At 42.0% G+C, this 20634-nt stretch overlaps 1 protein-coding gene across 1 annotated transcript in view; it reads left to right on the top strand.

The window, feature by feature from the left end:
- The window catches only part of CFAP46 (cilia and flagella associated protein 46), a 3596153-nt gene that overhangs the window by 1130221 nt on the left and 2445298 nt on the right, over positions 1-20634 (top strand). The window contains exon 23 of the mRNA XM_044056880.1: positions 15052-15201. Coding sequence (XP_043912815.1) covers positions 15052-15201 — 150 coding nt within the window. The remainder of the gene's footprint in view (positions 1-15051; positions 15202-20634) is intronic.

Genomic DNA, 20634 nt, shown 5'->3' with positions numbered 1-20634 from the left:
CATCATTGGTAACTTGCCTTCCCTCTTTCTCTCTCTCTCTCCCGTTTTACGGGGTTCCTTATTATATCAGCGAACACTTAGAACAGCGAACACTATTTGATCAACTATTTTAAATTGAAACTGCGAAATCCCAAACACACCGAACAGCAATTCCGTTTTCGTGACTTTCCCATTTCTTCCACTGTGGTGCAATCTTGGAGTTGGTATATTTAAGTAGGGGGTGTGGGGGAGGAAGTCCCCCTTTATTTTGTGTTTGAGTTTTTTGTTTGTTTGTTTTTTCTTTTATGGAGCAGTGATTTTTTTTTTTTCCCTGGAAAAAGAATTGCTGTTCCGTGTGTTCAGCATTTTCCCATTTTGATTTTTAAGGGTTGATTATAGTGCGTTCGCTATTTTAAGCATTCTCTGTTATAATATAGATCCTTTTATTGTAGGTACTCTTTGGATACTTTCGTTGGTATTTTTCTTCACTCCCTTTACCCTTTTGAGTACTCCTGTTATACCGTTGCTGGTGTTTTTTGACAAACAGCACCCCTTTCTCTTCTTTTCCTCATACTACCTGTTTGTGTGTGTCTGTGAGTGTGAACTGGATATGGCAGAAAAACAGGAACATCTCGGCTTAAACAATGTCAGGACTGTGGCAGAAAGATGCCCAATTCAGATGGGCATCTTTCTTGTGTTTACTGTTTGGGTACCCCCATCTAGACAGGGCTTCAGTGCCCATACTCTAGCAGAGAGACGTAATAAACTTATCTTGAACGGTTTGTTTAAAATGTCCTTTTGATGAAGCCCTCTCTAAGGCTGAGACTTCTAAATCTTCTAAGCCAGAAACAAAAAAGAGAAGTCATTCTGTGCCAACCTCACCATTGGCACATGAAATAGTCATTCTGTGCCAACCTCACCATTGGCACATGAAATAGTCATTCTGTGCCAACCTCACCATTGGCACATGAAATAGTCATTCCGTGCCAACCTCACCATTGGCACATGAAATAGTCATTCCGTGCTAACCTCACCATTGGCACATGAAATAGTCATTCCGTGCCAACCTCACCATTGGCACATGAAATAGTCATTCCATGCCAACCTCACCATTGGCACATGAAATAGTCATTCCATGCCAACCTCACCATTGGCACATGAAATAGTCATTCCGTGCCAACCTCACCATTGGCACATGAAATAGTCATTCTGTGCCAACCTCACCACTGGCACATGAAATAAAGTCTCATAAGTTGCAGGTTCCGTCTGTGTCTACGGAATCAAGAGCAAAAGTACCTAAACTGGCAGAATCAACACCTTCAGCACCGACAGTGGCTCAGCCTCCATCGGTTATTGCAATGGTACAAACTACATTGGCACGGACCATGGTTTCGGCGCCTATAGTCTTTTCACCAGCATCACTTATTTCACATTGGGTCCCAGCTTTCCCTCCTGCACAGCAGCCAATGGTGCTGAAAGTGAAGTCAGTTACAATTCCCAGGATTAGATATTACCCTTCGGTGGACCCATTCTTGGGTCAGCTCCCCAGTCCCTTTCTTGATTGACCTGAGTCTTCTTTGGGAATGTCGATCTGTTCTTTCAGGAGTCTCTCTGAATTGGACATAGTTAGGTTGGTGTTCCAGCTTTTGGTAGTCAGGGGTCTTCCTGCACCTATGCAGACCTCTCTCCCTCTTGGAGCTGAGGCTTACTCTCCAAGGACTCCACCAATTCATCCTCCTCCTTCCAGGGTTTGGAGCCCTCCACTTCAATGCTTCCATTTCAAGCTCCTTCAGTGCCAACGGTGGACTTTAGCTTGGCACTGGGGTTTTGTCTCTGTTGTCTTTCACTGCTTCAGATCCATTGTACACCTAGGTCCATGGTTTGGCTGTTGGTTCTGAGACCATTCATACAGTTCCGGTTGTTACTATGGCGCCATCTCTGGCTCTCAGAATCATGGCAGTTTCAAGCCCTCCCTGGCTCCTGTTCTGGGTGGCAGTTCATCGGAGCGGTGTGTGACCCCGGTTCCAAGGTTGTTTTTCTCGGTTTTGGGCTCCCATCCCCTATTCAGGTTGGCCTGCTTTCCAGATCATGGAGAGAGCTTTGGCCTCAGCAGGCTCCCAGCTAGCTCCTTCCTCATCGGAGTGCCGTATATTTGTATCCTCTGGCTCGCAGTTGTCTCAATCTACTATGTCTGGACAGTGGGCACAGGAGCTGCAAGACACCCTTGTACAGGGTCCACCCCTTCGGAGTCTTCCTCAGAATTTCCCCCTGAGGAGCCACCACATAAGAGGACTTGCAAGAGGAACCACCTAGATTCTCCAGAAGAATCAGTCATGGAAGACAGATTACAATGAAGTGAAAGGTTCTCCCCCAGTCACCCCCTGAAGATGTCTCCTTCGGAGACATCCTGGAAATCCTGAAACAGAGGGGTGACTAGAAGCCCTCAAACCCATCCTCTGAGGAATATATGTTCTTGCAAGCTTTTCGTGCCCACCCCATCTACTTCCTAGGTGACCCCACCCGCTGATGAACGTAATTAAACTGATTGTTCAGCAGGCATGGAAGGCTCCTGATTCTATAGACCCCACTCCCCAGAGACCAGATAAAATTTTGGCAGCTCCAGAAGACCAGCTGCATTGGAGTAAGGGTCTAGCGGTGGATGCCATGGTGGTGGCAGTGGCCACCAAGAAGGAACTGGCTGAGGAAAGTTCTACTGTTCATCCTCCTAACCGAGAGTCTAGGAAGATGGACAGGTTTGGGAAGTGGGTTTTTTGCATCATCGACCTTCGCTATTTGGTGTTTGAGCTTCTTGGCACATTTTACTAGACTCCAAAGGGACCTGATAACTGAGCTTTCAGACACCCTTGCAGGAGCTGTATCTGACCAGGTTTGAGACAAAGTGGCCTCACAGTTTGCCACCCTGGAGTCCATCTCAAATTCATCCATGCGGTTCATTGCTCATACAGCAGAAGGGTCGACTAAGGCAGCTGGTACGGGCGTTGCCATAAGACAGCATGCCTGGATGTGCTTGTGCAACTTTGCGGAGCCCTTCAAGTCTTCCTTCATCAATGCTCCAGTTGACAGCTCCTCTTGTTTGGCCCAAACGTTAAAGACACACTAGCCAAATGCGAGAAGGATGCAAAGATCCTTTTTACTGTGGGTGTTCATTTTTCTACTTCTCAACGACCCTATTCTAGGAATCAGAGGAGTGGAGACATGTGGTTCAAAAAATCCCAAGGGCCTTTTCGTGTCACATGTGGTGAGTACTCCCCCTGGGGCAGTGAGGAGAACTCCAATGGAAGACGTCTTCCCCATAGGGGTCTGCATAATCAGGGCTCCAGAGATTCCTTTTCCGGCCAACCCTACCAGAGATCCTGAATGGAGGCCAGATTGCTTACCTCTGGAAGCAGTCAGGGGAAGATTTTCACTGTACCAATCAGCCAGGCTTACGATAACTTCAGATACCTGGGTGCAGAAAATTATCACTGGAGGCTACCATATTCCTTTCAATCTCTTCCCAAGACTTCAAAAGTGAATCCCTGATGTTCCACCCAGTCAGAGGGATTTACCAGTGGTACAAATTCAAAAGCTGCTTCTAAAACGGGTCATCCAAGAAGTCCCACCAGACCAAATAGGATCCGGATTTTACTCAAAATTCTTTTTAGTTCATAGGTTGATACTAGGCTATCTGCCCTAGGGCATTTATAAGCCTAGCCAGAGTGTGTTTGGCTTTCGCCACCCTTTTAGATTAGTTGACTGTGCCTCTGTATAGTAGGTCTCAGAAGATAGCCCTTTTGAGGTTAGTTTACTGTGCCTTTGTGTAGTAGGGACACAGAAGAGATCCCAGGGGTAAACCTACGATCTCCCATCCACTCGTCAAGATTTCTCTTGAAGAGGGTCATTGAGGGACTCTGCCTAACATGGTTTGGGATTTTGTTCCAGAGTGAGGGGAGCCTCTGGGATATGAATCTGTCCCTCCAGCATGTCCTATTTATTTCTGTGCTGAGGTTTAAGTCCCTGGAGCATGTAGCTCTAAGGGATTTGGATTTCCTGAGGTGGAGCATGTCCATTAATTCTGGGTTGGACATGGCTTTATACGTCAGGCACAGATCGTCTCTGAGTAGGTGGTAAGCAACTGAGTAGAGCTGGAGTTTCTTTAGCCTAACTGCGTAGGGCATCTGTTTGAGTCCCTTGATCCTCTTGGTGAGGTACTTTTGGGGTCTTTCCAGTTGCTGCAGGTGTCGGGTAAGGTACATCCCAAATGTGGCATTGTATTCAATTATGGGCCTGATGAGTAGAGGGGCACAATGACCTCTCTTGATCTAGATGTGAACCCTTTCGTGATAAGGTGGGCTATATAGAAGGTCTTTCTAACCACTTTGGCAACGTGATTGTCAAAGGAGAGATTGCTGTCTACTTGGGTCCCCAAATCCCTAATTACTTCTTCCATACTTAATGGATTACCACCTATGTTGTAATTTGTGGGCACTTTGTTTTTCCCAAAGGGGATGACTATGCACTTTTTGGCATTTAGCTTTAGGCCATGGCTCTGGCACCAGTTATCCGTCTCTGTGAGACCCTTTTGGAGAATGCTTGTGTCAGTCAGCGAGTCGGTTATGGCACCCAGTTTGCAGTCATCTGCGAACTTGGTCAGCCATAGTCCTCCCATGTTAGCCTGTACCTCAGAGAAATATATACCGAACAAGAGAGGTCCCAGGACTGAGTATATACCGAACAAGAGAGGTCCCAGGACTGAGCCTTGTGGGACTCCACTTGTAACTGGTTTAGAGTCTGACATGGCACCTGAAATTCTGACCATGTGGGTTCTATCCCTGAGCCAGTTTGCAACCCATCTTGTGACATAGGAGTTGATATTTAAGCTGGTGAGATTATTTATGATGCCCGAGTGGGATATTGTGTCAAAGGCTTTTGCGAGGTCCAGGTAGGCTGTGTGGACTACCTTCCCATCATCTATGGCCTTGGTGACTGTTTCAAAGAAGTCGACCAGATTCAAGAGGCAAGATCTGCCCTTAACAAAGCCGAATTGGGTAGGATCCATTGTTTGGAGGTTCCCAATGTCTTTGTTTATGTAATTACAATCACACAATTACAAAGACATTTGGCACAGGTATTAGTGCCAAAAAAGACAGGGGACTGGAGGCCAGTTTTGGATCTCAGCATATTGAACGAATTTGTGCAAAAGACAAGATTTGAATGGTCATGATTCACTTATATCCTTCACTTCCTGAAGAAGGATGATTGGATGTGGTCAATAGATCTTTAGGATGTGTATTACCTCATAAAGATGGACAAGTGCTTCAGAAGATATCTCCACTTCCGGCTAGGAGCCAGTCATTAGTAGTTTCGAGCACTGCCCTTTGGTCTCACCATAGCCCCCAGGGTGTTCACCAAATGCATGGCAGTCATAGCAACTCACTTGAGACTACAAGGATTCTGAGTGTTTTCATATCTAAACGACTGGCTCCTCACTGCCCCTCCAGGCATCTACTGCTTTACACCATAGACTTCATGCTACACCTCGACGAGGCACTAGCCATTTCAATCAACATGGAAAAATCACAATTGACTCCTACTACACAAGATCTAGAGTTCATCAGTTCAAGACTGAATACAGTTTCCTGTGTAGTCTCCCTTCCTGTCCACAGGCTGTTGAATCTAAGGTCAAACATTGAAGTAATCATTTCCCAAAACAAAGTTCCTGCTTGACTGATACTGCAAGCTTTGGGGACCATGGCAGCAACTATAATCTTAGTTCCCCTAGCAATGTATCACATGAGGCTACTTCAGTGGCTCTTGGCATCACAATGGTCAGTTCTAACACATCCGTTGTCCCATCCAGTCCTGATAACAAATCACTGCAAAGAAGGATTTGTAGATGAAGCCAGAAGAGAATCTTTGGGGTCGTACCTTTTCTCCGTCCACACCCAAAGCCATTGTGACCATGGACGCTTCCCAGATGGGGTGGGCATTATCTGAGAAAGACTGTGCAAGGCACTTGGTCCCCGCAAGAAGCCAATTTGCATAACAGTGTCATAGAATTGAGGGCAGTGCTTTTAGCGTTGCAAATGTTCCAATCTATCCTTCCTTTGGGGACAATTGCAATCCATTCAGACAATGTCAGTAGTCTGGTATGTCAACAAACAAGGAGGAACCAGATCCTACTTACTATGTCGGGAAGCCCTAAGGATTTGGCAGTGAGTTATCGCTTCCAACCAGTTTCTGATTGCAATGCATATCCCGGGGAGCTCCAACTTGATTGCGGACAAGTTGAGCAGATACATTGTACTAACTCACAAGTGGTCTCTCAATCATAACATAGCGATGAAGATCTTTTGTCGTTGAGGCCAACCATGCTGCAATCTGTTCACCTCTCTGATAAACAATAAATGCAGCAGGTATTTTGCCTTAATTCCCCCTCAAGGGGAATCCCCAAGAGTTGCACTTCTCCTCGATTGTTCCTGGGACTTCTTTATGCCTTTCCCCCTGATCCACTGATTCCCCAATTTCTGCAGAAAGCCCAAAGGCTGAGAAGCAAAGTAATCTTCATTGCATCCTATTGGCCCTGCCAAGTCTGGTTCCCTTTTCTTTGGCCTCATCTGGTTCACCACCCAGCTCCGGACCTGCTGTCTTACCCTCAGGGCCTGGTGCACCCCAGACTCCAGAATCTCAAGCTGACAGCTTGGTTTCTCCAATTCCAGTAATTGGCAGGCAGAACAACTTATCCTCTTCAATACAAAGGATTCTTCTGGCTTTCCATAAACTGTCCGCTAGGAAACTCTACCTCAGCAAATGGAAAATATTTTCGATCTGGGCCTGTAAGAATAACATAGACCCATTTTCAGCTTCTGTTGATAAGGTCCTGGAATACTTAGTGATCTTGTTTGAAAAGGGAGCCTCTACATCCACAGTTAAGTTTCATTTGGCCACTATTTCCAGTTTTCATAACTGACTTGATGATCATTCCTTGAGGTCGTTTCATTTATGAAGAATTTTTCTTAAAGGTACTCTGCATTTGAAACCTCCATTCAAAGATCCTGTAGAGCCATCGGATTTGACTTTAGTCTTACAATGTCTAGTTCGACATTCCTTTTGAGTCAGCAGCTACTTGCGACCTCAAGTTCTTATCTTGGAAGACCCTCTTCATAGTAGCTATCATGTCTTTTAGAATTTCTGAGTTACAAGCTTTATGTGTGAAACATCCTTATATCATTTTTCACAAAGAGAGAGTGTCGCTAAGAACCAACCCATTCTTTCTTCCCAAAGTGGTATTGGAATCTTATTTTAACCAATCTATAGACTTGCCAGTCTTCTTTCCAAATTTTTCAAACAAAGGTGAATACTGTTTACACTTGCTGGACGTCCACAGACAATTACATATTTACGTGGACCAAACAAAATCTTCTAGAAGATCAGACCAATTATTTCTATCCTACTCAGGACCCAGATTGGGGAAACTTGTATCAGAGGTTACCTTGTCAAAAATGGCTTAGAGACTGTGTTACCTTTATCTGCAATCAAAATAAACTCTGCCTGCTAAGGTTAAGGCGCATTCTACCACAGCGGTCTTTCATTCCAAGGCTTGTATGGAAAAGATATATGCAGCTGCAACTTGGGCTACTCCACATACCTTTATCACTCATTACAAATTAGACATTGTCTCAATGGGAAGAGCATCTTTTGGCTTTATGGTGCTCAAAAACATCCTTCCTTAGGGCTGCCCAGGATCTAAAGTAGCTGGGGACTGTCCCATTAGTCAAGAATGAATGAAGATTGACAACATCAGGTAAAGAAGTTATGTCCTTACCATAATGTTCCATCTGTGTTGTCGATCTTCATTCATTCTTGACATCTCACTCTCCTAGCCCCTCCAAGAGACTTCTGGATGTTCAGACCTAGTCCTGGGAGGTTATAGGGTTATCCCTTAGACAGGGCTTCTGTATTTTCTTTACTGCACTGCAAACTCGATCTGAGGTAATGGGAAGAGAGGTATTGTGGGTAGAGCCTTAGCTCGATAGTCTTTGGCTGGCGCGAGCTATGCATAAATGCCGAGTCGGTTCAGAGAGGTCAGAACTGAACCCATCAGTCAAGAATGAATGAAGATAGACAACACAGATGGAACATTATGGTAAGGACATAACTTCTTTTTTCTTTGCATCTATCTGGAGGGCTTTTTGTTCTTCTCAGTGGACCTCGCTTTAAAAAAATGCTGTCATTCTTCAAATAATATGTTGCTGATCTTAAGTTTGCAGGAGAACAATCAAGTGTGAAAGTGCAAGCAAGGTGCTAAAGCATCTGTGATGTGAATTGTTAATTGCTTATGTTTGTATACTTACATAAACCTTAGCACACCTTATGTACAGGAAGTAGCAGCAGGTTACTTTTCATTATCGCATCTCAAAATACCTCAACAGTTGTATACCTCAGCTTGTATTTTGCTATGTTGTAAAGGTAATAATCTTACCTGAGGGGGTTGATAGAAATGTTGCTGCTGTCCTGTTGGGAGGTTGGCCTAATAGTTAAGATATTTGCCTTGCAAACACAAGCTGCAGGGTTTGATTCTCATGTGGGATAATTGGTTATGCTTAAAATGGCCCACCGGGGCAGTTAGCCTAGTACTAATCTATGAACATGTCTATGAACAAGTATACAGGGTAACTGCAAACTCTTTGGCAAACACTGGCCCGTATGTATTAGAGTGTTGCATTTGCACTGATGTCTCTTATATGTATGATATGGTTTACATGATTGATTAACAATAAAAAGAGCATTTGCACAACAGCCCTACACATAACCCCAGTAACAATACTAACATTGCTAAAGAAATCATAACATAAGTCATGAAACAAAAATACTGGGAGAGGTCAGTATTGATTGTCACCAATATGCTCAGGTACTCTACCACATGTACAGTAATCCTATGTAACTTCAGTCAGCTCTTCAGTATCCCAACTAGGCTTCACAAAAATACCATTAGAAAATCTACACTCATTTGGATTCTCACTTCTCCTTCACACAGAAGAATCACCAGAGGCTGCCTACCATTTAATTTATTTATTTATTTGTCTTTGTTGACCGGGAAAGTCCAGCTGGGCAGAGGCCATTTTAGTGGAGGCCCGGGCAGAAAAGCTCCACTACAGTACATTTGTATTAACAAGTGAATTTCAAACAGTTCTGAGAAAGAACAGTCATATTTCTCATTAAACAGAAAATAATTAGAAGACAGGTATATACAGTAAAATATTTACATCAAATATTTACATCAACAATTATAAATCTATTCAGCTGTTCCAACTATAAAATCTTGCCGAAGTAAACGGATTGTTACTGCAGATGGGAGACAGCAGACACCATCACTGCCCCTCTTCCTACTTTGGATGTAAGGCAGCAAAACAATACAAACAGTAACAATATAAGCACGCAGGAAACCTCAAAACAATACAAACAGTAACAATATAAGCACGCAGGAAACCTCAAAACAATACAAACAGTAACAATATAAGCACGCAGGAAACCTCAAAACAATACAAACAGTAACAATATAAGCACGCAGGAAACCTCAAAACAATACAAACAGTAACAATATAAGCACGCAGGAAACCTCAAAACAATACAAACAGTAACAATATAAGCACGCAGGAAACCTCAAAACAATACAAACAGTAACAATATAAGCACGAGGAAACCTCAAAACAATACAAACAGTAACAATATAAGCACGAGGAAACCTCAAAACAATACAAACAGTAACAATATAAGCACGAGGAAACCTCAAAACAATACAAACAGTAACAATATAAGCACGCAGGAAACCTCAAAACAATACAAACAGTAACAATATAAGCACGCAGGAAACCTCAAAACAATACAAACAGTAACAATATAAGCACGCAGGAAACCTCAAAACAATACAAACAGTAACAATATAAGCACGCAGGAAACCTCAAAACAATACAAACAGTAACAATATAAGCACGCAGGAAACCTCAAAACAATACAAACAGTAACAATATAAGCACGATGGAAACCTCAAAACAATACAAACAGTAACAATATAAGCACGCAGGAAACCTCAAAACAATACAAACAGTAACAATATAAGCACGCAGGAAACCTCAAAACAATACAAGCAGTAACAATATAAGCACGCAGGAAACCTCAAAACAATACAAACAGTAACAATATAAGCACGCAGGAAACCTCAAAACAATACAAACAGTAACAATATAAGCACGCAGGAAACCTCAAAACAATACAAACAGTAACAATATAAGCACGCAGGAAACCTCAAAACAATACAAACAGTAACAATATAAGCACGCAGGAAACCTCAAAACAATACAAACAGTAACAATATAAGCACGCAGGAAACCTCAAAACAATACAAACAGTAACAATATAAGCACGCAGGAAACCTCAAAACAATACAAACAGTAACAATATAAGCAGGAAACCTCAAAACAATACAAACAGTAACAATATAAGCACGCAGGAAACCTCAAAACAATACAAACAGTAACAATATAAGCACGCAGGAAACCTCAAAACAATACAAACAGTAACAATATAAGCACGCAGGAAACCTCAAAACAATACAAACAGTAACAATATAAGCACGCAGGAAACCTCAGCGTGTTTCAAGTGCAACATTTTATTTCTAGCCTTCAGCTGTGTAACTAGGATATTCTAAAAAACTACCTCTAGGTGAAGTACCTTAAAATTAATCCAACTATTTCTTAATATTCTAAATGAAACGGCATCAGAAAAAAAAGTAAAAGTCTTACCTAGCACCTTGGTTGACACATGAAACCAAGCAACTTATGCATACCAGGGACAAAGCTTGAAAGTAATAGTCACAGAACAACCCTCAAAGTGGCAAAGCTTCAGACATCTCAGAAACTGTACCAAATCCCATAATAAATAAGACAAAAAACAAATTCTATACTTACCTTCTGGGAAAAACACCAACTTAATCCATAGCTCTTTTGGGCATCACTGAAAAGTATTCTCCACCCTGGTCAAATAGCCACACCAACACCATCAGCTAATAATATCAACAACATTGCCACACACTTCAACACCCACGTCATCTAAGCAGTTTTATCTCTTGTCAAAGAAAATCCCTACTCTGCTCCCCAGCCACCACCTACTCTGCTAAATTATCTCATATCCTTCTGCTTAAAACCTGTCCTTACCTGAACAATTATAAAACATCTCCAAAATCTAAAAGCCACAAGTCTAGATGCAGATAACTTTCCAGATTGATACATCAGAATGCATCTGCCCAATGGCCAACATCCTCAACATACTTACAAAATGTTCCATTACAGAGAGCCATGTCACAACTCTTTGGATAAAATCTTATAGCATTCCTCTTCATAAAGGTAGACATTCAGTAGAATTCTCTAACTACAGACCTATTGCAGTTCTTTCTGCCATATCAAAAAATTCTAGAACACACAGCTCCTTGAGCACCTCACTGCTTCTTTCAGATAAAACATGGATCTCATCCATGTCATAACACTGCAACTACCATTTTACATTTTGCAAACAGTCAAGTATCATAGAAATGTGGGTCACTTAGTCTCATCCTAAACTTCTAAATTAACTCTCCTCCCAAGGCCTCTCCCAACCTATGGTATTTTGGTTAGATAGCAATCTTAGCGACAACAACATAATCTAAAATGGCAACACAACTTTGCAATTTTCCTTGTATGTCCCCCATGGCTCAATTCTAGGCCCATTCTATATATTTATAAGCAAGTTTCATGCAGTTACCAAACAAGCTACCATTGTGCAGTGTGTCTATGACTACACCCTCCAATATTTAGCTAAATGTCTTGAAGAGTACATATGCCAATGCACAGCCATTGAGTATCCCCTTATCAAAAAAAAAATATTGTCTTACACAAAATGCCGTCCTAGTGAGTGCCAAACCTCCTTCCTTACAGACAAACTGCTGCTTTTATATCCAACTTTGCTAAGCAGGGATCTTGTATAGACCTGATCAGCTTGACACATCATATAGAGGTGCATATTTCATTCTCGCCTCTCCTGTACCATTGCTGTCATTCTCTGAAGGCAGACAAATTAATCTACTTTCTACAGGCTTTTAATTGGGGATCAGATACACAGGAGGTAATAATATATACAAAGTGAAGGGGAGTGTAAATACAGGCCCACCACACTGTCTGACTTTACCTCCTTATCCAGTATTCACCACACAACCTCTCCTTTATCTCTCACTGACAACATATTCTTGTATATTCCACCTTCAATGGAGGATCAACCATCAATACCCCCCCTCCATCACCACCACCACAAAAAATCTTCCACTAAGTCGCATGTTATATTGTGCCAGTAATGTTCTTGGCACAAGTGCTGGAGAACTTCCCACTTTACGGAAGTACCAAACTACTCAAAACTGTTGGGTTTCCCTAAACTCCTTTTACCATGGGGGGGGGGGGTCCACTGTGCTGAGGTGGAATTCCCTGCATTGGCAGTTTATGAAGATTCATCTGAGGGGCTGCATATGATTCAGGAACATTCAGGTTTGTACAGCTGGACACTGGGTGCGTGCCTCCACAAGGAGAAAATACCCAAGTAAAATATCAGGCTGACCAATTGCCTTTACCTGTATTAAATGCCTAGCAAGGTCGTACACGTTCTCTGTCCCCACTTGGTTGCCACCTATCTACCATTACTTCTAACCAAATGTCCGGATGCCTGGTTTCCCATTTCATGGAAGCATCCATTGCCTTAAACTTACAAAAACATTGGTCATTACACAACCAAGATAAACCCTCCCATTAATTGTAAAAATGTGGTACTCAAGATCCCCTTAACTGCAAGTAGTGGTCATGGCTCCTATGTAAAGTGAGTAACAGCATGCAGGCAGCTGCCACCTTGAGCTGCTGTGCTTGAACAAATGTGATATGAGCAAATCTTGCACAACTGACACAAATGTGATATGAGCAAATCGTACACCACTGACACAAATGTGATATGAGCAAATCTTACACAACTGACACAAATGTGATATGAGCAAATCTTGCACAACTGACACAAATGTGATATGAGCAAATCTTACACAACTGACACAAATGTGATATGAGCAAATCCTGCACAACTGACACAAATGTGATGTGAGCAAATCTTACACAACTGACACAATTATGATATGAGACAAATCTTGCACAACTGACTGTAAGTCAAAACAAAACTGTTGCCAAGAAATCCGCACCTGGAAATGTCCCTGTGCGCAGGCAGAGGCTACATTTGAGATGCCAGTAAAGGTATTTCTTCTGCTGTCTTGTCAACCATATCAGGAGCCTTCTGGTCTCTTAAGCAGCAGCATCCAAAGTCCTCTTAATCTTATTTTTGAATTCATTAATCAGCTTCTTTTACTTTTTGAAAGGAAGACCTTGACTAGTAACCTCCAGCATGATAACACCCCAGGGGGCAGAGTATATCACAAAGAGTAGGCAGTAAGAGCATGAGAAAAGCTATTCTTATATGAAAGGCTCCATGTCACACCCTTAAATCCTGTCTTTTTAGTGGAATTAAATGCTGTTGCTAATTTGATGCAACTTTCACAGCATTATTTTGGACATTGAACTATCTTTTTATCTTCATTACCTGTTATGATCAGGATTGTAAAATGAACAACTGATCAGTTCTGTTAAAGATCATATAGAAAACTTGTTTTTGTAAGAACACTATCAAGGTAACTTTACATTATACAAATAGTACTCCTTGTCCATATGCGGCATTATGTTTGCAGAAGTATTGGTATTAATAATACATAACAGGCCGACACATACACAGTATGTTCGTAAATCGTCTAATTCCCACACACATGACTGCTATTCTAACATCATTAAATGGATGCTTTTACTTCCTGTAACCCGTAATCCCTTATGAGTTGGGAGCCAGTGTTTTCTTTTCTAAGAACTGCAGACAATTTACAGGGGTTCACAAAACTTTATAACAAAAGCTGTAAAAGTGGGAATCATGCTGTGCAGACCAACAAAGGTTTTCAGCAAAATCAGCAAATCAGAAAGACATAAGAGTGACATGAGGACACAAGTGGCCACCCTACACAAGAAAGTCCAGTTCCTCAGGTAACAAATGATTACACTGTTAAAAAGAAAAAAATGAAGCAGATTTTGAGTGCATTTCAGTTGATTGATTAGGTTCAATTTCTGCTTGTATACAAACACCCCCCCCCCCCAACTCATTGAGGTAATAACACCAACTGTTGTACGGACGTTCCCTGTGTGTGCAGTGCAGCTACATCTCTCCAAAAACTAAAAAAATAATGTACAATCAGTAGCCTCTTACTGTAACCTGTGTACATACAGACTCACCATGCCTATAAACGACCATTTGCATGTGATCTTAAACTGTCTGCGTTTACCATTTAGAGAATGCCATATTTAGTTGTGTTTTGATTATTTATTTTTTGTTAAATTTGTTCCTGGATGAAAAATGTCCATTATGTTATCTATTCCACTTGCATTTAAACTAAACATAAAATAACAGCAATAAAAGACGGTAAAAGTCTTGGTGGAGTTCCTGTAGTCCACAATAACAGTATCGGTCTAACTAGAGTTTTACAGCTTTTGATCAGAACAGTCTGTGAACCCTCAAAAAGCTTGACAATCACGCTAAAATTCTACAAAAAGAAAAAAATGAAACTGAATGTTAACGACTAGCAGTTGCAAAGAATGTTTCTCTGAATTGTGGCAGAAGCTAACAACATTTCGTAATTTATGTAGTATTTCATTTCTTTGTATCTCATGCATCTCAGACAAAAATCACCAGTGTCACTCTTGTAGTACCATTCATCCAATAGATGATGGTACACAGGACTGTAGTATAATATCGCAAGTGGAGATTTTCATCTAAGCAAGAGAGTTAATGGAGGAAGTATGTGTTTATGTGCTTGATGTCATTAACTAAAATTACTGTAAGCTTACATTTTTTCTGTCTGCTTTCTGATGAAACCTTGTTCATGAGTAATGTTCTGAAGCTTTTTTATATGTACTGTAGGTTTGTGAACATATCCTGAGTCTGACAAATGGCGCCATTCCATCAGAGGTGGTGTGCATTGCTGTACGTCAGCAAGTTTTATCTACATGGGTTAAAGTGAAACAAATGCTCCAGCATCAGATTGGAAGCAAACTTGGCACTGAAGATGAGGTACAGTCTCCTTGGGTAATCTTTTTTTACTGTTTCTGTTTTTAATTTAATTTCAGGTTTTAGCAGTGTTATGTATTTGTTCCATGTTCATTGTAAAGCAACAGTGTTGATGAATACATAGATTTCATATTTAACATTTTTATTCCTTAGGAGATGAGAAAAGGCTACAAATCAGAGATGGCTGTGATCATATCCTCTGTCTTTTTCCATTTTAGATCCTAGCGTTTGGTAGTCATTGTCCATGTATCTATCAGAAAAGGCAGATATGCCCCTAACCTGCTCATTTCTTATTACTGGGTCTAGTTATTTAATTGCAAAAACATTCATTCAACCCCCCATTCAGCTCTCCTAGTAGCAAAACAAGAATTAATCTGTGTGTGCCAGTGGTTTACCAAACTATCTTGGTTGTATTAGTGCCAAATGAAAGTAAACCACTCCTAGGCTTACAGAGCTTAATCTTTACTTTGTTCATGGAACCTTATCCAAGTTATTCAGTAACTTGAGTTTATTTACTTCCTTTCCCTGCTTTGATCTGCTCAAAAAATTATTTTGCAGTCTTGGTTCTGAGCACATCCATGCTCTTATTCAAGTATGGCCATAATGTAGAGTAGCGTTTCTTACTAAGTTTAAAAGAAGGTGACTGCAGAGAGTCTGAATTGTGTCCTAGTACTGGCTGAACTAAAGAAGGTGTAATGTTATCCCCCCACATATTTCTTCTTTTTTTTCTTTGGTAATATGGTAAATATAATTGATCTGGAAATGGGCTGACATGGAGATGTTGTGTGTGTTACAGCACCACAGTGATGCAACAGCTAATGGTGCTGCCCCAGGGTGCATGCTCTTACAGTTTGCTTCCTTGCTAGAGTGTCTTCTGTATGACCTTTGTATATCCAAATTGCCTGTGTGTGTGTGTGTGTGTGTGTGTGTGTGTGTGTGTGTGTGTGTATTCTGAGATAAAACTGTTCAGCTAGCAATTGTTCTGTGCCTGATGCCCACTTATCTGCTGGGATGTGTTCTGGCTCCCTTACAATCTCTGAATGGAATTGTGATTATTGGAAAACAAATAAATATATTTTGTATCTTTAGGAATTCTGATTAACAAAACAATGCCTAGAAATGCTATGAAAGAGCTTCTCCAGGGAGTGGATTAAAAAAACTGAGAATGTAGGTGTTAAATTTGTTGCTACAAATGTAACAAATGTTTCCAGATGTCCTCCAAGGTGTAGTGGCTACTGCTCTTCCCAGTGCTGTTTCTGTTGCTTGAGGAGGAGCGGTCATCCCTTTCAGCAGTGAAATATGTCCCTGTGAAGCAAAGAAGGGCCGCAGGTAGCTTGAGGAGGAGCGGTCATCCCTTTCAGCAGTGAAATATGTCCAGCAGGTACAGTCTGTCTGAAACAGAACCTGTCCAAGTGGAATAAAGAAGGCAAAGATCCTATTCACACTATAGAACTTTTGTAGACATTGGCCTTTTGTTCTAGAAAAACAACTGCAAATTAACACCTTCAAAATGCAGCAAGTGTCATTTTCCACATTTTGTGTCAGGAGGATTTTCTTGCATTACTAGAATTGAAAAAAAAAATATTATCCCCCCTCCTAAAATTCCTTTCTGCTTTTAAAAGATCTAGTCTGAGCAATGTCTTTCAGTCTGGCTGTGATCTGTAGAGTATTTACGAAGCGGCTATTAATGATAGCTCTGAAGTCACCCTAAATTAGGCCTAAGACAATCTTCTGCTTGTTTAAGTAGCTCTTGTAGCAAACTCCACTGCTTTCTTAGTATAAATTTTGCAAACTCAAAAGGTATACATACAGGTTGCCAAGATGAATTGCCCCAAAAAGAAACTTGCCAAGGAACACTCTGTTGGTGTCTGTTTCCTGTGGCAAATCAAGGCTGCTGTATTTTGTGTGCCCCAGCTTCTTATGGAAAATCACAGCTGCTGTACTTTGTGTGCCCCAGCTTCTTATGGAAAATCACAGCTGTTGTACTTAGGGTGCACAAGCTTCCTATGCCAAATCACGGCTGTTGTACTTTGTGTGCACCAGCTTCTTATGGCAAATCACGGCTGCTGTACTTAGGGTGCACAAGCTTCCTATGCCATATCACAGCTGCTGTACTTTGTGTGCACCAGCTTCTTATGGCAAATCACGGCTGCTGTACTTTGTGTGCACCAGCTTCTTATGGCAAATCACGGCTGTTGTACTTTGTGTGCACCAGCTTCTTATGGCAAATCACGGCTGTTGTACTTTGTGTGCACCAGCTTCCTATGGCAAATCACGGCTGTTGTACTTTGTGTGCACCAGCTTCCTATGCCAAATCACGGCTGCTGTACTTTGTGTGCACCAGCTTCTTATGGCAAATCACGGCTGCTGTACTTTGTGTGCACCAGCTTCCTATGGCAAATCACGGCTGCTGTACTTTGTGTGCACCAGCTTCTTATGGCAAATCACGGCTGCTGTACTTTGTGTGCACCAGCTTCTTATGGCAAATCACGGCTGCTGTACTTTGTGTGCACCAGCTTCTTATGGCAAATCACGGCTGTTGTACTTTGTGTGCACAAGCTTCCTATGGCAAATCACGGCTGCTGTACTTTGTGTGCACCAGCTTCCTATGGCAAATCATGGCTGTTGCACTTTGTGTGCATCAGCACTGATTCCTTTGTTTTGAGAGATTTCTCCCTTCTTTGAGTTGATGCAGGCCTAGAGATAATTTTGGGGGTATTAAGGGAAAACAAATCCTTCTAATTTACTTTTTTGAATTTCTGCATTATTTTTTTTTTTTTAATTCTTCCGTGTTCTGATGTTTAATCCATAGTAGATCCACTCCAAAGCAATGTGTGTTTTCAGTGCATAAACCATTCCAAGTGATTTTTCTTTTAAATTAAGCACATTTTTGTCCACATAAGCATAGATTTTTTTAATCACATTGCATTGCTCATTACAGATCATTTTTCTCTCGATAAAGAAATACCAATGTTCAACAAACACACTGTCTTACTGGCATATGGGTAGACGTGCCCTCAATCTGGCAGTCTGTCACACCTCAGAGCGCCTTCCACTGCCTGTCTGTGAGTGAGAAGGCAGGACTAAGACAGCCTTTCACATACAGGACCCATTCTATTTTCTTGGGTCCAACAGGAACAGCAGATGAGAACACAATCTTTGTGAAAACATACTGATGTCCTTCCATTTCACTGTTGCAGTATTCATAACATTAGGGATCCCCTGCCAAGGGTGGTCTGACGTCCGGTCAGTATACCAAAGCCTTTAGGTTGCTCTAAGATACACCGTACATCACACATATGCTCCTATAAAGATGATGTTGGAAGTGCCATCCTCAGAACTTCTTTGCTGCCAGTAAAAACGCCATCACTTGATCGTCTGTCTGAACACCCATTCATAGGTTCATAGGTATGTACTAGGCTATCGGCCCAAGGGCCTATGCAAGCCTAGCTAACAAGGATCCCTGGCTTACGCCACCCAAGAAAGTTATTTTCCTGTGCCACTGACGAGCAGAGACACAGAAGTGATCCCCGGGGTGTATTTCCTATTTCCCATCCACTCATCAAGATTTTTCTTGAAGAGTGCTAATGAAGAACCTTGCTTCACATAGATGGTTAGCCTGTTCCAGAGTATGGGAAGTCTCTGGGATAGGAATCTATCCTTCCAGCATGTCCTGTTTATTGTGGTGACAAGGTTTAGGTCCCTAGAGCATGTAGCTCGGAGGGATTGGGATTTCTTTAGGTGTGGCATGTCCAACAGCTCTGGCTGGTTGACCAAGCCATTGCAGATAAGTACTCCACTGAGGTTCTTTTTTACTCATTTTTTTTTTAATTGTTGCTTGTGGGGTTTCATGTCTTCCAAGAAGGGTAAATGCCAGTGTGGGAGATTCCCCACAAAGACCGCCACGACTAGTGTCTTTTTTTGCATAGGCGCCTCTCACGACCACACATTCTGTTCCATCTGTTTGGCCATTGTACCTAAAACCCTTTGTAGTAGACTGTCTTCTTTGGTGCTCCATCTTGAAAATCAGCATCTTAAGCTTCTTGCAAAAGACATGATGGAGGGTACTTCCTGCTCTGAGGCATAGCTGTCAGTGAAGAAGGCCAAGAAGCCTATGCTGGAATCTTCTGTTGTTCTGCCTCTGCCAGACATCTCTCCTGAGGTGATTGAATGCCCGAAGGTTCACCCAGCTTTATCGTTGGATTCCACTGTCATGACCAGGTTGGAGGGCAGTGGGGATCTGACTTTAAGCACATCTGAGGTGACATTGCAGATGTTCATTTTGGACAGTTGGGGGGACCATGGCTGATTATCTCTGAGGGGTCTGGGGAGTTTAGTCTGAGAAGAAGTCCCTACTACTATCATTGAATGCCATCCTGGGTCAGAGCCTTCCAGATTTTATATGGTAGATGTTCCATTGAAGAAAAAGCAAAAGACTGAACATATCACTCCTACTGCTAAAGATCCGCAAAGTGAGTGGCAGTCTTTCACAAAGGATTTGTTTAGTGCTTTAATGGAATTGAAACCTCCGCAGGGAGTTTCTGTTCCAGCTCCCTCTTGGTCCTCTACACCACTAAAATGATCCAGAGAACATGATTCTTCTGAGGAGGAGCCGGATTCAGATGAGGAATCCCTTGCTTACTCTTCTCGGATTCCCTCTCCTTTGGACTATGGATCAGAGGAAGATGAATCTACCAGTCTTGATGCTCCCTTTTAAGAGATTTCTTTTGAGGCCATGATCTCCAGGATCTCCTATCCTAGGCTTGTCAGATCATTTCTGATGTTCCAGACTCTGAGGGTAAAACTTCTGCTCTTTCTCTGTCAAAGTCTTCCTCCCAGGTGGCTCATCATTCCATCAAATATAGTTATGATGCAGCAGATGCTTCCTCTAGGGCTGCTGCTTTTGGATCCGTGATGAAGAGGTGCTCTTGCCTTTGTCTTCAACTTTTGCCTGATGATATTAAGGCTAAGTTTGATGGATGCCTCTCTTGATAATAAAGACTTGATTGGTGAAGCTACTGCTGCTATGTTGTGCAGGATAAGGGCATGGCTTTACAGGAGCTTAAACACATTTTTGTCTCTCCTGTGCCTAAATTTCAGAGAGACTACCCCAATAAGCCAACCTGTGTTTGCAGGCAGTGTCACCCTCCTACTAAGGGTAAAAGGGTGGCAAGCAGGCTCCTCCTGCTATGTCTACTCAGACTTCATGGACTTGGAAGTCTCCTTTTCCAAATAAATCAGGTGCTGTCTGACTATCCTATTCTTCCAGCCACTTTCCTCTTTCTCTCTTCCCAGTTTGGCTACAGAGTACTCAGGATTTCTGGGTCCTGTCCATTATTCACCAGGGGTTTTCATGATTTGGAAATCCCTTCCCCCTTTTATGGGTGTTCCTCAGGCTCCTCAGGAACCTTCTCTTTCTTTCCAGAGGTGCTTCAG

This window comes from Protopterus annectens, chromosome 14.part0 (genome assembly GCF_019279795.1).
Source record: "Protopterus annectens isolate FY-2018-M chromosome 14.part0, PAN1.0, whole genome shotgun sequence".
In the NCBI taxonomy this organism is placed as follows: domain Eukaryota; kingdom Metazoa; phylum Chordata; order Ceratodontiformes; family Protopteridae; genus Protopterus; species Protopterus annectens.
The sequence above is the reverse complement of the archived record's forward strand: the minus strand, read 5'-3'. Positions and strand labels throughout refer to the sequence as shown.